General features: G+C 38.2%; 1 protein-coding gene across 6 annotated transcripts in view; it reads right to left on the bottom strand.

Annotated features, from left to right (window-relative positions):
- The window catches only part of inpp4b (inositol polyphosphate-4-phosphatase type II B), a 136,814-nt gene that overhangs the window by 45,938 nt on the left and 73,401 nt on the right, over positions 1 to 17,475 (bottom strand). For all 6 annotated transcript variants that reach the window (XM_061057476.1, XM_061057483.1, XM_061057491.1 and 3 more), the window contains 3 exons: positions 14,896 to 14,968; positions 10,571 to 10,718; positions 2,583 to 2,713 (listed from right to left, as the gene is read on the bottom strand). In XM_061057476.1, the coding sequence (XP_060913459.1) occupies positions 2,583 to 2,713; positions 10,571 to 10,718; positions 14,896 to 14,968 (352 nt within the window). The remainder of the gene's footprint in view (positions 1 to 2,582; positions 2,714 to 10,570; positions 10,719 to 14,895; positions 14,969 to 17,475) is intronic.

Here is a 17,475-nt window from a genome sequence, read left to right as displayed (position 1 = left end):
AGCTACTCCAACTTTCTGCTTTTAGTCCTTTTCATATAAAAACAACTATACGTGTATAACTAAAAAAAATAGAAAATCCCACAACTGCCACATCCAAAATGTCAACCAACCACTGATTTTCTTCTGTGCACACAAATCACTTTGACTCAGATTGACCTTAAATTATTTGCGCATTAGAGTCAGCCTCTAATTAATTTCAATGTATGAGTAATCCTGTTTAAGGACCGAAATCCTCAGAGCCTTGTGAAGCCGGCAGAAACCCCAGCATTTTGAAAACATCATTAAAAATGAAGACAGCACTAATGCTACACTGTGGGATCATTTTTTGATTCGTCTTCTTTTTTAGTTAGTATTGTTCGTTATTTTATTAATAGACATTGTGATTGCCATTTTATATCATATAACACTGATGTTTATAAGTTTTAAAGATACATAGAGTACTTTTAGTCATATATGAAGAATCATGTTTCATCAATCATTTTTTATATATAGGGTAAAATCATAACAGAAGCTATCTCATGATACTACATACAGAGAGGGTGTACTCTTTATAACATTACTTACAGTGACTCAGTATAATCCTGTAATGAATCTTTCTGCTAGCACAAAAAGAGAAACCAGTCTAATGGTGAACAGCCATCTATTTTTTTGACAGAAGTTGAATATTGAGGGCTCATTATTTTAAAGCATTGTATGAACAAGTTAAGATTACAATGAAGCCCTCTTTTTAAATTAACTTATTTTTTGAGTAACATCTCTAAATAGATAAACTTTGTGTCACCACTTGTTTGGTTTGTATAATTATCTTCTCACTTCTTATCTCCTCTGTCTTTGCTCACCCACTGGTCTTCATTCTCATACCACCTCCACGCTGTTTCATTATAATTATACACCCCATCTAAAAAAACAACAAACATTTTTAATAATTAATCTGCAGCAGCTTGCCCATCCAACTTTTGTCATGGATAGAATCGGAAATCAGGGAAAGAAGTCATTTAAGGATACCTTTCCAATAGAAAAGGACAGCTGTCATTAAAAGTAACGCATGAACACCAAGATTCCTTCAAGTCGTCGTGTCGGCATGTCCCCCCCCAACTCTGTAAACCAAAGGGAAACACTGAACCATAATGTTTCTTTAGCATGGTAAAATATGCATACAGAGATTATATTGATGGGGAGAAAAACAAGCCCAGATTGATTGAAGGCTCTTCAATCTTTTAATGCCTGTTGTTGTTCCAGTTTAGATTCTTATTAGTAATTATTCGGTGACTTTAGTTGGGGATAGAGGCAGATAGTTACAGTACACCTAACATCTGTTGTTTTGATGAATAACACGAGTGTGTGTCTTTTAGGGTTTGTGCTATGACAGTGTTACTGTACGTGCTTACTGTACTGTCAGAACACATACATGTACACTGTTTGAAGAATAAAACCAAAGACAACTAATAATTCAACTACATATTTCTTGATAAGTTAAAAAAATGTATAATCAATGCCATTCTGTAACATACTCAAATATCAAATGTTACCTTGTTCAATGTAAGCAGCAAATGAAAACCTGCATAATCACAATCAGTGTTCACATCAGAGCTAACTGGGTCGATTCATTTTTATGTAAAACATTTGCAGAAAGTGTACAAAAATATTACATAATTGCATATGAAGTAGAAGTACAATACATGCAAATGGGATGCAACACCCATGTTCTCCTTTGCACACTGCAGAGACGTGCATCTGTTTTTATGAGCACTGCAAACATTTACTTTTACACAACACAGAAGAACACATGGGCTCACACATCTCAGTCACCCCTGATATAACCTGGGTTGCTATGGAAACTCCTTGACAGCAAGAAGAAAAAATGAAGCTGTCTCACTAAGCTAGCCATTGACACAAATCATCCAAAATCATCCCTCTCTATACCGTAAGGTCGAGGGTTTGATCCCCAGCTCCTGCAGCCACATGTGGATGTGTGGATTTGTCCTTGGGCAAGACACTTAACCCCAAGTTTACCTGCTGCTTCATCGGCAGCTTGTGAATGTGTATTAATGGGATTGGTTAATACTGATGGACACTTTACATAGCAGCCTCTTCTTAGTGCGTGAATGAGTAGGCGTGCCCTGCGTTGTAAAAGTGCTTTGAGTAGTCAGAAGACAAGCTCAAGTCCATTTACCATTTGCATTCAATGTTGTTCAACTGAGAGTTGGCTAAACTTTCCTACTGATGCAGCACCTATCAATAAGTGTCCATCATCACAAAGATGTTTATAACTTTTTCTTCCAGAATCCTCTGAGCTGATCAAAGCTGTTAGCAGTAGGTCTTGATGAGTATTCAGTCAATACAAAAAAAGAAAAAAAAAGTTTAAGAGCTAAACCTCTGTCACAAGGCCAAAGAGAATATCACTGACATTATGACATCATTCGAATCATACAGCTATGACTGCCTTTCTCATTAAAACTGGAGGACACCCGAAAACATCTGAGAAGTACTTCAAGAAATGATGTAAATATTTCCATGATCTTTCAGTAAAACATGTATGTACTGTATGAGTGGATTACAATTTTGCAGGGGGGTGGTCATACCTGTAATCTTGTCCAGTTCAGCCAAAGTCTCCTGGTAGGAGCTGATGATTCCTCCATATCGTGTCATCACCTCTTTTCTTAAATTGTCCCAGTGAGGAGAAAGCTCCCCCAGTTCCCTCAGGTCCTGCAGCCTGAAGAGAAACACAGATAAATGAAGACCTTTGTGCTTTTACTGGAGCTTAAAAAGATCGTCAAGACCGCAGTCCTGAAGGGCATATATTTCTGCTTAGTTTCTGTGTTTATTACATGCAAATCAGACTTAAAACAATGTCATTAAAGGGAGAAAACAATGGTGGAAAGATCAACCCATTGGAGTCAGAATCAATAAGATTCATTCTTGGGCTTTTGCCTTCATGAAGACAGGAAAGTGGATAAAGTAGGAGATCAGGTAGAGAGAGTGGGAATGAGCCACAGGTCGGACTATATTCTCCGTACATGGGGCACAACCAAACTGCTAGACCATCAGCGCCTCCCACAACTGATCTTAACGTTAAAGAGCTGAGTGCAGTGACGGACTCAGGCTGTTTTGAGGCAGGGGCAAAACAATGAAAAAAGGCACGATCAGTACACCACTAGGTGACAGGGTGCCGAAAGTTTTGGTGTGAAATAGTGCATAGAAATCGAACCTTGGTTGAGATAAAAATGTTACACTAACTATTGTACCTTTGTGATCAAACACAACCTTTTAGTTTTTTTTAACAAAGACAGGTTATTATGTCACTGAGAAAGATTAGCTGTACATATCAAGGTGCTTAGTCATGTTGGTGACTTTTTTTAACTTGAAAAAAAAAGAAAAAGATAAGCATCATTAAGAGATCCCGTTTTGAAAAGTCTCCTGATCGGGGTAAATTATTTTAAACTTGTGAGTCCCAACTGTAGATCAGTTATCCTAAGCATGTGGACACATAGTTTGTGCTACAGTGATCCTACTTCAAAACTGAGAAGATAGTGAAGATGACCATTGCCTTGGTAAGCTACTCATTGGAATTTATGCTTATGTGCTCAGGTTAGGGTGTGCGGCAACACTGGGTTAAAATTGAGGAAAATGCAAACGTAGCTGTCTCAGTAGTCTTGTGTCTGTATCCATAATAAGACGCCCTCCATTTGCATTGTGGTGGGTCTGATGAACTCAATGGGTTCATGTCATTTTGCCTGGGAAGAAGTGGCTTGGAATCTGATGTTCCAACCCAAAATCCTAAGAGATCTATTTGGGCTGCGTTGAAACAGGCTGCTAGTCGATTTCTTTGCATATTAATGTGGGCAAATTCCAGCTAATTGAGAGAAAGTATTTCAAAACACATATTAGAAAGTATTTTACGTTTATAAAATATGAGTATTTTTTCATTTGATCATTATTAATTACAAACTCTTCTGTGGTTATTCTCAATTACTATTCAAATCGATCAGCACTGGTAAAGATTTAACACGAACCAGTTGATGGCCTGATTTTCTAAACTGGTTTACAGAGGCTTCGCTGCTGGACCCGAATTTTAATCACACTCCTAAGTATTCTTCTTTTACATCCAGATTACAGAGCCATCCATTCATCCAAACTCCTTTCAAGTCATCACTGTTTCAGTCAATGAAGAAAAATGAACAGAGTTGAAATTTCCAGTCACAACAAAGAAACATACTAAACCTACAGAGGAAACAAATCCACTCTTACTGGTGCTACTGGTGCAATTATGTGACTCTTGAGCTGTCCCAGCGGGCCTGAAAACAATCTGTTCCCTTTCGATGGCAAATAATAGTAGCAAATTTTCCTTTGAGGAACAACAGCCTCATCCATTGGCTTATTATTTCCCTTTTAATAAGCAACATCAGATGGACAGATATTATGCAGAAACCAGAGCTGAAGCATCCATTGAAAGGAAATTGCAGTTACATAATAGATAGAAAAGATTGAAGGAGGTTTCATGAAGTATTCAGGGTAACAAATGCAGCACCATAAGCATAGCTTTTCTGAAAATATGCAAATGTTCAGTGATTACAGCTCATTCATGTACAATACTCAATGTCCTAAAATGAAAGGGAGGATGTTTAAATGCATGTTGGGTGGACTCATTGTGAAGACCTGGCAGAATTGTCTAAATGTATAATGTTGTAGTTATTTCTTTGTTGTAGTTCAACTACTACAACAAAGCATTCGGCGCTGAGAGCCTCTCCAGACTGTTTTTCCTCCAGGTACGTCAGTTGTTTTAAGATTACTTTGAATTAATTCAATGCACAGCAGAGGTCGATAGAAACGGTGCCAGAGAAAGCAGTAGAGTGAGTCAAGGTCACATGTAGCATCAAACACAGTATTTGGAATAAGTGGTTGAAGCCAAGTTTAAAAAAAAAAAAATGTAGTTGATGCCATGCTCTGCTTTTAAGGAGACTATTTTTTTTGTTAAAAAGTAGTTCTAATAAAAAATGCTTACAGAGAGGGATGTGAATTATCCAGTGTAACAGGAAAAGCAAAGACATTTAGCTGCAAATAAATACTGTGCTGGAAGTGTTCGGTGCTCCTCACTGACTTCTGTGCTTAGGCAGACAGAAGAGTCCCTTACATTCTATGAGTGGGCAGACCCGTTTGCAGGTACTGTATATCTTTAACAGTGTGCTGTATATGTCTGCCAAACAGAAGAAAGAACTTGCTGTACAGAAATGACAACATACATGAGTATCATTAAAAATCAGTTACCAGAGGAAACTAATGATGTACGTCCTGTTTAATAAGCAGCAGTCACAGTTTGAAAACAGGATCAGCAGGGCTGTAGTGATCCCTCAAACACTGTCTACCTTATACTACTAAAAGTTCTACTATAAGTGCTTGACAAATGTATTTATGTGTATCATAGTTTGGGTGCAATCACTAGAAATACCATTGTATATCATTGGCGGTATAAACAAAGTAGACATTTACAAATTCAAGACAAGAAGCTTTTTTGTAGCCTGGCTAGAATCATCCAAACTGGCTGTAAAGCATACTGTGTTAAAACCATTTCTTCATCTCCGCCTCACTTTAGTCATAAACAAAAGTGCAGCTGACAACAACTGCAGGGCAGAGAGGCGACACACGCTGAGCAACTCTGCCAACACGCTTTGCAGGTGGTTGTAAGAAATTCATTCTGATAGGATAGAAGTACAGACAGGAGACAGTAAGTGTTCCCGATCAGCACAAGGAAAGGAAAGTCGCATGAGCAAGAAATACAGGTTTGCATGTGATTTGAGGTTATTTCAAGGAAGTATCATTTTTACTTTAGGGATATAAATAGGGACTTAAACAGAGAACAATGATGAATATCTATGTTAATTCAAAAGGTGTCGTGTGAAAAACTCTTACAGACAAGATTAGCTTCTTTGTAAATGAGTCAGTGTCTACAAAGTGTGATTTGTGAAATGAAAACAAAAGAAAAATCCAGCAGAAGTTCTCAAAAAAGAAAAACAAAGGACTCCGATAAGAAAAAACAATCACTGCGGTTTCACTGATGTGGGCTAAGTTAAGCCTTGGGCAGAATAAAGTAATGATATCAACACTGTTGTAGCTAAAACATTAAAACAGTGAGTTAGATTTCCCAGCTAAAGAGGTATGAGTAGCCACCTCCCTTGTTTCAATCACAGGTATTGTGTCCAGCGTACCTACTTCAGAAATAATGTCCCCTAATACAATATACGGGTCATTTTAACCAATCAAGGAGCAGACAACTCTAATTGTATGATTTGTATCACAGACTTGACACTGCTCTTTGAGAAGTTTCTACATTTCACACTAATCTACCTCTGACCATACCTCACCCGGCCGCTGTGATTGTGCATCACAGTGTGAAACCACACTGATTACGCTCCTCTAAGAGATCTGTGATTGTGTGTCTGGACGGCCCGGGTGGAGGTCAGGGTGGATGATCCCTGTGAAATAATACATCATCGATTAAATAATAGAGAGGAACTTATCTGCTTGCTTAATGGCTGTGATAAGACAGTGGGGTGGTGGATAGAGATATAATATCACTTCGTTAATCAGAGGGCTATTGTGTGGAAAGAGTTAAAGTGGGATTGAAGAAAGGCGTGATAAGAGTAAGTGTAGGGTTACGATGTGCTGGTCAAAAAACAAACATGTTTTTTCCGTCCTATATGTAACAGCTGAGCTTTTAAAGAAGGGCTCCAATGAACATCTTATACATGAATAAATCTGATTGTCTAAGTGAAGAATGAAAACAGTTTTAGTGAAGGTCGTAATGCATTGTAGTAAGATTGAATCTCATTTGGCTGATTTGACTATCATAAGCTGTTTTATAAATGAGCACAGTTTACTTTCTCTAAATTGGGCATTTGATTGGTTAAGCCAATTCTACTTTTCTTATTATCAGTTAGCTGTTATAAGATTTCTTTTTTAATGTTTGGGGTTTTCTCTGTGTTTTTATTTTCATTGTCAGGACGGCTGTATACTTGTACATTTGACAGCTTTTTGTTCGTATGTACGACACGTTTGTGACATTGTTACATTCAATGCTGGACCAACACTCATCCAAGTAATGACAGCTGGTACCTGAGGTTTTTTGAATAATACAAAAGTATCACTAATCCATTCAAGAAGACAACTTCAGCTGAAATAAGTATAAACAATTATCAAACTATAGAACTAGAAAACTAGAACATTGATACTACAGTGATGCTGCTAGAAAAAGAATATTGGAATCGGTCATAAAAACAGAAAGTAGGTAATGCAGTTGTTACATTTATTTTGACTGAAACATTTTACAGATATTACAAAATGAAACAATGGACACACAGTATGCAGAAGAATGTGTTCAACTGACTGAAGATTGATAACAGACTATATTTCCAATATGTCATGAGCACCTTTGATTCATGGTGTGTAACAGTACGGGTGCATTCTGATCACAGAGGGCTCAGGTGTGAGGGTCAATAAAAACTTTATGAGAGGCCAAAAACCTCCTTTTTTTAAAGGCAGTAAACTCCAAACTGTCAAAGGATTACAACTTAGATTAGTGATTAATTGCTCAATTTAAATATTTAATTACCGGTAATCACTTTTTTAATTGTGTGTTTGGAATTCCATTTTTTTCGCATTTAAAAAAAAAAAAATAGTTAGGCTTTTATCTAGAATTTTTCATAAGCTGAGAGTACTTTACGTGCCGTCTGAATTCAACCCTGCTTTAATTTCAAAATAAAGTAAGGACCCTCTGACAGCATGAAGTTTTGCGACATTAACTTGACCAGGGAAAAAAAGAACTGGTTACCAAACACTAAATGAAAACAGCTGAAAGGAACGATAAAAGTCTAGGAGTTGAGAGTGAAATTATCCATTTAAAGACGCATTAGTGTCGCACTTTTTCATCACTGTGACTACAGGGAGACACTGCAATGCTTAACAACGGTGCCTCTGAAGGGACAAAATAGCTTGCGAATATTGAATGTAAAAAAAAAACAAAACAGAACAATGCATCAATTTCAGACCTTAATCGCAATTGACTAGTTAATTCTGACAGCCCTACAAAAAACATCACAACAACAGCAACAACAACATATTTCCATCAAACAAGGTGAATCATTAATTCTAATGCTGAACCTTCAGAACAGTCGTGATGTCATAATGTCACCTGTGTGATCTCAAACACAACAACTGCTCTTGTTCATTAACAAGACAAGAAGAGGGGACAAGTAGTTTTTTTTTCCATTAATGAGAAAGCAGACAGCTCTTAATGAATGGGGTATAATTGAGACCCACACACTGACACTATACAACACAAGCCTTAATTATCGTTACACACACACACACACACACACACACACACACACACACCTAAACCAGAGTGACAAAGAAAAATCAGCAACCTCTGTGTTCGATTAAAATATGACTGCAAACATCAAAAGCCAACAAGGAAGAAGATAATCACAGGGCGGTAAAGCAAAGTAAGCCACCCACCATCCTCCATCAGTTTCACTCTTAACTTTGCAGCACTGGCTGAATCATTTAAAACATGAAACTAGCGTCAGCGTGAGACTGTCTGAACGTAGCGGCTAAATGTAGATGCAGTGTGGAGAAAGACGACATTCAAAGAGGATTATGGAGGAGGTGCTAAAGATACGGTACATATTCCTGTTGATAAACAAACACTGTGTATGCTAGTCATGGTTTGGAGCTGGCTGTGTGCTCATAAGCTGTATTATACAGATAAGACATTTAATAAATATGCAGTAATTGTCTTCTAAATTTGGTTGTGATTTAAATGATCGGTTTGCAGAGCAGATCATCTTTTATTTGAACAAGAAGGTTGACAGGACGCAGATTCCAGGATCAAGAAGGTAAACTGACAACACAGTTTGTGTTCAATCGATCAATAACATGCCTAAGTTTGTTTCATGTTCGTGTTGCAGAGGTTATGATTGTGCTTGTGTTTTTTGCATCTGAACGTGTCCTTGAACTCAGACAGTGATTATAATCAAACTCTATCCTCCCACCTCTAAGTTAATCCAAACCTCTGATTGCTTCCTTTTGTGCCTTTTCCCGAGCTTTGAAATGCTCCAAAGATCTGTGTGTGTGTGTGTATACGTGAATGTATGCCTTTGTGTGGTATGTATGAAAAAAGGGTTGCCAGGGACAACAGGGCAGCTGTGTTGATCTGCCTTGACAAACATTGGTCAGGCCGGAGGGAGGGGTGCTCTTTCATCTTATTAAGAGTGCAGACTCAGTGACGGGTAAAACATCACCTGACTCTGACCTTATCTCCACCTGTGCCCAGTCTCAAACTGGAATAATAGTATTATTATTTTGTTTAATTTATTTAACCAGGAGAAACTTCCTTGAGATTAAGAATCTCATTTACAAGACTGTCCTGGCCAAGAGGGGGCAAAACTGGATTACGTGGACTGGAATTAAATTGCTATTCTTTATTTACTTTTTCAAAAACTTTTTTATAAAAGTTATGATCAATAACAGGAAAACGTATAATTAGCTTTTACAAGAGTTAGGGAATCACTTTGTATCAAACAAATAAGACTGTATGCTAACTGTGGTTGATCATTCAATAAGAGAATTTTTGAGTTAGTTTAAATAAAACAGCATGGTTTTGTCTGTTTGTTCTTTGTTATTTCAATTGTTTTGTCTTCTTTTTTTCTGTCTTATCAGCAACATCCCCTTTTAATTCCCTGCTGTAATAATCACTTAAAGGAATATAATGTATAATTGAATGTAATTTGTATTCTCTGTGTTTGTTGGATTGCAGAAATTCACAGTCTGCCTAAAAAAGATATTCATGACTGTTCATTCTTTCTGAACATGTGTCTGCATACATTGTGTATATAAATACACTTGTTATTTATGAATATAATACAGGAAAGAAAAAAAAAGAAAGCTGCATGACATTGTGTGTCTTCCTGTTCACACATCTACCTGAGATTCTTTTTCTTGTTTTCTGCTCCTAAAGCATCACCAATTCAGCCTTGTGTATAAACCTACACTTGCAGTTACTGCAAGTAACCACAGGGGTCCCTAATTACCCAGTATAAAGTTTTAAGGATTACAATCTTCCCAACTTGTTCTTATAACTTTACAAAGTTTAGTCTGATTCAGCACTAGTGGCAGGATGTTCCAGGAGTGTTCTTTGGTGCTTTATGAGAGGGACGGGGGGGAGAAGGTGAGCATGTGTTTGAATGAGACAATGTTCGCCGTTATCTGGATCCATAGATTTAGAAGCCTCTTTTGAAGTGTTAAGCAGATCTGAATAATTTACTCCTCTCCAAATACAGGCGGAACTTTGAAATAATAATTTACAGCGGCGAACTGGGTCGGGAAAGACTGTCTAGAAACTTCATACTCCTAATATTTGGCAAGTGAGGTATCACAGGGATTTTTTTCTTTGAACTTTTGATTGTTCTTAAGGTTCAATGAGGCCTGGACATAAAGAGGAAAAGCTATCTGATGCAATGACGATGCTGGCGTTGACATCCAGAGGAAGCAGCAGAATGATTTCAGAGTAACTTACCTTCTCATGTCCTCCTGAATGTACAGCGAGAGCAGCTGCTTGGGGATGCTAAAGGATAACGTGCACTCCTCCATTTGTTCCCGCACCAGCATCCACTTGCTGTCCACTGTTTGAAATCTGTACACCTTGCATACTGGGTTCTTGAACACTGAGAGAGGGAACGAAAGAGAGAAAAAGAAGGAAGAGATGGAAGGTAAATATCACCATCTGACATAGGAAAAATGTATCATGACCTCATCAAAGTTAGATCTAACTTTATATATTTTACAGAGAAAAAAACAGAAGATCGAAAATAACTTTGACCGGGGCGCTGATGGCCTAGCGGTTAAGTCGCGCCCCATGTACGAAGGCTACAGTCCTTGAAGTGGGTGGCCCAGGTTCAAGTCTGACCTGTGGCTCCTTTCTCGCACATCATTCTCAACTCTCTCTCCTGATTTCCTCCTCCATTCACTGTCCTATCAAATAATGGCAAAAGCCCAAAAGTAAAATCTAAAAAAAAAAAAAAAAGAATAACTTTGACAGCTCCAAAGCTCAAGGACGCTACAGACACAAACTCGTCAAGTCACATGAGGTATGAAACCAAAATTAAATTCCATAATCAATAAGTGTGTCTGCCATAGATAAGGTGTTTCACATTTTCCAAAGCCTCCTCTCTTTTACTGCAGAGTAACAGACAGTCTGAAATGCAGAGTCCTTGCCCTGTTAATCCATCACTTATTATTTCCTCAATTTCCATTTTAATTGCTTGTTTATTGTATAAAAGTGTAGAGGACACATTGGAATCTTTTATGAAAACATACTTGCTACCCTCACCACCCAGCTAAACCCATTCAGTTTTACTCATCTTCTTTATTTTTGCAGAGTGGCTAATGGCAGCAAATCGAAAGGCTGGAAAGGAAAAGACGCTCTAATGCTCTTATCTGCATGCTGGCAGCAGAGGGCAAGAAAGCTGCACGCCTTTAACACCGTTTACTGCCCCTGCTCCTCTCTCGAGCTGCAGTCAAGAGAGGAAGTCACTCAATAAGTCGGAGCTGAAGCACCCGGGGTGAAACGGTGACACTCCTGCTCGAGGCAGTCAGACATGCATGGCATGAGTGAAATGTTTCCGCTTGAATTCAAAAGTAGGAGTAACACTTCTAGTTCAGAGAACAGTCAGACTACCAAAACCTTCCTACTGTACTCTACATCGACCTGACCTAAGAGCGTCCTTTCTTCAAAGTCACCTGTCTAAGTGTCCAAGTCATCAACTCTGGTTGTGCTCTGTCATTTGCTCTGAAGAATATGAGTTCACTGAGATCCTTAAATGTAGATGGGTAAAGGAGGCGCACTACATGGAAAAGTTTGTAAGCTTTTAGAGGACATGCAGTGTCCCAGAAACTTCAAGTTGGTTAGCTTTACATTTGGTCAACCATTATAAGGTCAACTGAAAAGTGGCAAGTGGAAAGTTATAAAACAGTCAAATACCACAGCTGTATATCTCTCTTTTTCCATTCTGATTTTTATTTGTAATATTTTGTTTGCTAGCTTAAAAACAACTTCTTGGATGTTAGCTAACAGCTGCATGCTTGTGGTACATTCTGTATATCTTTAAACTAAATGAAATGAAATCTGAGGTCTATTAAACTATCATGAATGTTTCCCATGGCACTAAGTCCTTGTAGCTGAACCCTGGTACACAGCAGATTATTAACCCTTCACATAGATCTCCATGCTTGTCCAAAAAACTCCACAATCTGTGCTCATCCTCCTTCTCTTTGATCATTTATTCATTGAGTATGAAGAAAAGCGCTATATAAGTCTAATAAATTATAGTAATTATTATTATACCATGTTTCTTCATTAGTATGACATTGTGCCCTGTGGTTTTGGATTAATCCAAAATAATTATTTTGGGGCTTTAAATACTTGAAAGTGGGGTAAAAATGTATTCATACTTAGTTGAAATCTATCCTGGAAGAATATATTATTTACTTTCAAAAACTGCAGCTCCAAGACGCCACATGAAGTTTTAAAAGACACACGTTCTAAATGAAGAGCTATCTGGTAAGACTTTTATGAAAGGCAGTAGGGCGATAATCTTGAACATAAAGAAACAGCAAAGTCTCCACACAAAAGCTGTTTTAATCCCTGTTTAGCAATTCTATATTAACTATCAAATACATGTTCATGATTTTTTTAGCATTTTCAACCACATAATGTAGGAAAGCTCTGAGCTAAAATGGTCTCCAGAGAGCCTTAATACTATTCTTCTATAAAGATGAAGTTAATTATGAAATGAATGTCCATTAAGGTTAAGCTTGGAGTTAGTATGACCCCTAGGAAAGATTCATAATTGCAACTAAATGAAATGAGGTATTCAGATTGGTTTGCATGGGAATGAGAAAAAACGTGAGTAAGTGAAATGGATGACAAAAATAAATGGGAAGCAGGGGACACATGAAAAAGAGGGGTTCAGCACAATCTTAATCGGTGAGAGCGACATTTTCTGACTTACACCTCCGAAAGAGAAGCAGATTAACCTCTGAACTCCTCCCTTGCCACAAACTAATCTGGCAACCAATCAGACGCTTCGGTTTCCCTTCCTCGACACCACTTAAGAAAATGACTTCCCGAGACGTGCTGCGTGTAAGCACCCCAGTCTCCCCGCTCTCTCTGCATGCTCATTTTGAAAGGTAATAAAAGTAGAAGACTAAATTGCATTACTCAATCTGGCAGGGTCTGCAGGGAGGATATTGTTTTGACGGGCTGCAGATGTGCACCTGAAAACGTGGCTGCAGCTCACTAGCTAATCACAGCAGAAACAGTAAGCGACAATGACACCGAGACAACAGGCGTGTGGCTGCTGGGGGGTTCAGGGAGGCATTGGGAATGTGGATAATAGAGAAAACGGAAGTATAACAAAGGAAGTCTTGAGATGAAAAAGGCAAACTAGTTTCCCGAGTCTCCTCTGAACAACGACTCTGTGAAGTTTCAACACAACAGGAGTCGTGACCTTTTTCAAGTCTACCCCCTCTCTGTCTGCATGTCTTTTAATTTTCATCTCAACAATTCTCTTTCCCCGCCTGTGAGAGAGCTAGCTGTCTGCGTTGCTGCTAAATTAGTCTCACGCAGATAGCATAGCATCTTTTTCATGTGTTGAGTTAGTCCACAAAGAACTGGAAGGGTTTACCTCATTGTCAGATCCACCCCCCTAATAGTCTACCTCGCCGACTTAAAAACTTTTTTTCAGTTCTTTTCATTGAAAGGAAGATATTTGAATCAATAGATGTGACCTGTGGCTCTTTCCAAAGTTGCCTCAAATCTTGCAAAGGGAAAGGATATTCAAGGACGAACAACTTCTTCACATTTACAGATTAACATTAAGGTGACTTTTAGAAAAGGGATATTAAGGTGTGTTAACATCCAAATTGGTGCTTTACATTAGAGTCTTCCCATTGTAGTATTACAGACTTTTTAAGGAGGTGTAATTCTGCCAAATGGACAAAAAAAGGCCAGGATCACGTTATATCATGAAAGTGAATTGTTCTAAAATATGTTTGTACTCTTATAATGAATAGTAACCTGGTTATTGCATGTTTGTATGTTCAACTAACATGTAAATATGTCAAAACATTTGAAAAGTATTCTGGTATAAAGTGAAAAACAGGTCGTGAAAAATCAGCATTTAACCTTCTAGCATGGTTTCACCGTTCCCATGATTTCTAATACTATGCTATGCTGATGACACCCAGCTCTTCCTGTCAATCCTGCCAGATGACACTACAGTCTCTGCAATAAATTCATCATGCCTTTCTGAAATCTCTAAATGGTTGAATCAACACCAAAATCCAGCTTGGACCAACCAAACTCATGCCCACAGAACCGAGGTGTCATGATGGATGACCAGCTAACATAAAAGGATCTCGCTGCCCGGTCATGACAATTTGCCCTGTACAACATCAGGAAGATCAGACCCTACCTGTCAAAGTATGCTACACAGCTCCTGGTACAGGCTCTTGTGATATCAAGCATTGGCAACTGCAATTCCTTACAGGCAGGTCTTCCTGCATTCACAATCAAACGTCTGCAGATGATTCAAAATGCAGCAGTGCAACTGGTCTTCAACTAACCCAAAACAGCACCCTACACTCCGCTGTGGACCAAACCTGCTAAATGAATTGTGGAGTATATTTGTAGCATATAACATCTAAATTTTTACTGTGGCGACGGGAGTGCACTTTTGTCCAATTTGTAAAACAATTGTTTTTCTTTCCTTTGTTTGCAATCATTTAGCAATAAAGGGGTGCATGTGTTAAGTACAGTTGTTAAAAGAGTGTAAATCCTACCTGGCCCTGTCAATGGGTTATTTTCTCTGTCGATGGTTGCATGGTGGGATGCAGACTCACAGACCATGGGACACTGAAAAGGAAACAGACAGAAGGAGAGAAACAAATTAAAGTATTTCTTGACAGCAATAGTTTGAGATGAGACAACAAACAAAGACGATGACGTAGTATTGTCATAAAGAGCAACCTTAAAGCAGGCTTTAATAATGATTATTACTATTCAGTTGCTTCAGAGATTACTCCACCTCACTGGTGGTAGCCTGTGGCCAATATTTCATCTCACATCTAAGTGGTAGTTTAGTGATGAAAATGCTGTGTAAGCTTTGTCATTCAGAGGAAATGTCACATTAGTGTCATGCAGGCTGTCAGTAGCACCACTAATGTCTGTGTCTTATTTAGCTGACATGATTCAAGCTGGCTCCACACCAACAGAATTCAGATCATATTCTTTGCCATCAGATTGTTTAACGATAATACAATTAAACACTCTTAATATGCTGATAAAAGTTTATTACAACTTATGTAATAAGTTAAGAAAATAACCATGCATGTAATGAAGAACTAATCCAATGAGTAGATTGCAAATGTTTGATTTGTGTTTTTATAACTATAATGGTTTCATTCAATTTAAATTAACAATGTGTTGTTACAAACAGGCAGACATTGTCTGCACATTACACATAGTACATTCAAACACCATAAGGAACTCTTTTCTAGTAAAGAGGAAAAAAACGAGCAGGGCCTTCACTGCAATCAGTGAAGTCACAGCAGGTGATAGCTGAAGGAAACCACCTGCTGTGACTTCACTGTCTGGGCTAGGCAATTTATTACATCCACTGCCATTACAGTCTCTCCTCATCAGTACTGTACAGTATTTTTCTCGCGCTGGATAACCGTATGTAACCAAAACATACGAGAATATAAAAAACAAACGGCAACACTTGACGTGCTGTATGAGTGTTTTCAATTTACAGACGGGGAACAGCAGCATAGCTTTTACCTTGTGTTTACAGTCTGCTTTATACTGTGGTTATTTACAATATGCTGTGATACTGTGAAAAAGAAACCTGTGTGTTTCATAAGATACTGTTAATGGACGTATAACAACAACAACTGAATGCTTGGAAAGACCAACACCCTTTGTTACAGTGTCTATGTCTGTTCTGCTTTGTTGCACAAGGTGAACAAGGGTCACAATGACATCAGTGACAGATTTACTTCCTACTTCAGATCCTTCCTAGTAGGAACAAAAGAAACAGAAGTCCTTGACTTGAATTCTACCACTGGGAATAACAAATGTTGCGGGTTTAACAGCATTGGCTATCTATCTAACTAAGCTAACTTAGCTTGCTTCTGTTTTTGGTTGATTTTTGAGTGCTTTTCAGTTCCCATGCAATAAGTGCAGAACTTTGTAACTAATCTAACACGCGCTGGATGATCGCTCATGCAGTATGATATTAAGAGACTGAGGCTAAAGCTGTGTGTCTCACAAAATACACAGCCTTTCTTGTACTGCAATGTAAAGCTCAGGTAAGACGGAGAAATGATTCAGGGGCTTCTCTCTCTTTTAAAAACATTTTCTTGGCTGCTTTGCTTTCTGTTTCAGTTTTACTCGTTACGTTTCCATTTCTGGCCAAGAGAGGAGCCAAGACTTTGAGTTGAGCTTATGTAACTTTTACTGCACTATGCTATATGTATGTTAACTCTCCCAAACACAAAAGACTGGGAAACAGAATGGCTATTATTGCTTTACAATATGACAGCATGTAGCACCTTCAAAATATAGGAAACATACTACACAGTAGACACAGAATGAACAGAATTTCTTTATCTTTTTGTTTTTACTTAACCTGTAATACTATACCTACTTTATGTAGCTAGCTAGTAAAACAGATATGCTAATGAATGCAGCTTATGTTAGAATGAATAAAGCACATCATTCAAACCATTCCTACACTGTTACTCATGTATTTTATTTAGGCTAAAAATACTAACAAAAACCCTTACTTGTCCATGTTATCTTGCTGACCTACATTTTCACTGCAGTATATTTATAAAACTATATATAAAAAGTATCAAACTGTCAAGTAAATTTAACCAAGGTGTAGATCTGTCTATCTGTACACTCTGCTACTCAAAAAAACCCTTTAATGTTCATGTCAAAAGGATATGTCCGCTATGCCTTTGATATTAAAAACCTTCAATGCCTTTTGATGCATTAACTCAGGGATTCCTCTTCAAAGCAAAACTGACAGCTAACCATCTATTTCACACGCTGTATGTCAGCTCTGCCCTGTCTGATGAACCATTTAACACAGTCAGACAGACAAACCTGTCCCCAGAACAGGACTTTAATGACTGCTAGGAACAATCCATCAGCTTTCCTGGTTGAGGAACTGATCTTGAATAAACTGGACACCCAGCCGAAAAACCAAGGATCCTCACAGCTACTCCAAAATAAAATGTGCCAGCTGAACAAAACATGTGGCATCTGGAAATTTCAGTGAGCCTTTCACAGAGGTGTCTTATTATGAAAAGTATTAACAATGAGCCAAGGGCCCCAGCTGCGAAAGGAGTCCC

Source organism: Labrus mixtus, chromosome 2 (assembly GCF_963584025.1).
Source record: "Labrus mixtus chromosome 2, fLabMix1.1, whole genome shotgun sequence".
Classification (NCBI taxonomy): Eukaryota; Metazoa; Chordata; class Actinopteri; order Labriformes; family Labridae; genus Labrus; species Labrus mixtus.
This window is presented reverse-complemented; position numbering and strand designations above follow the sequence as displayed.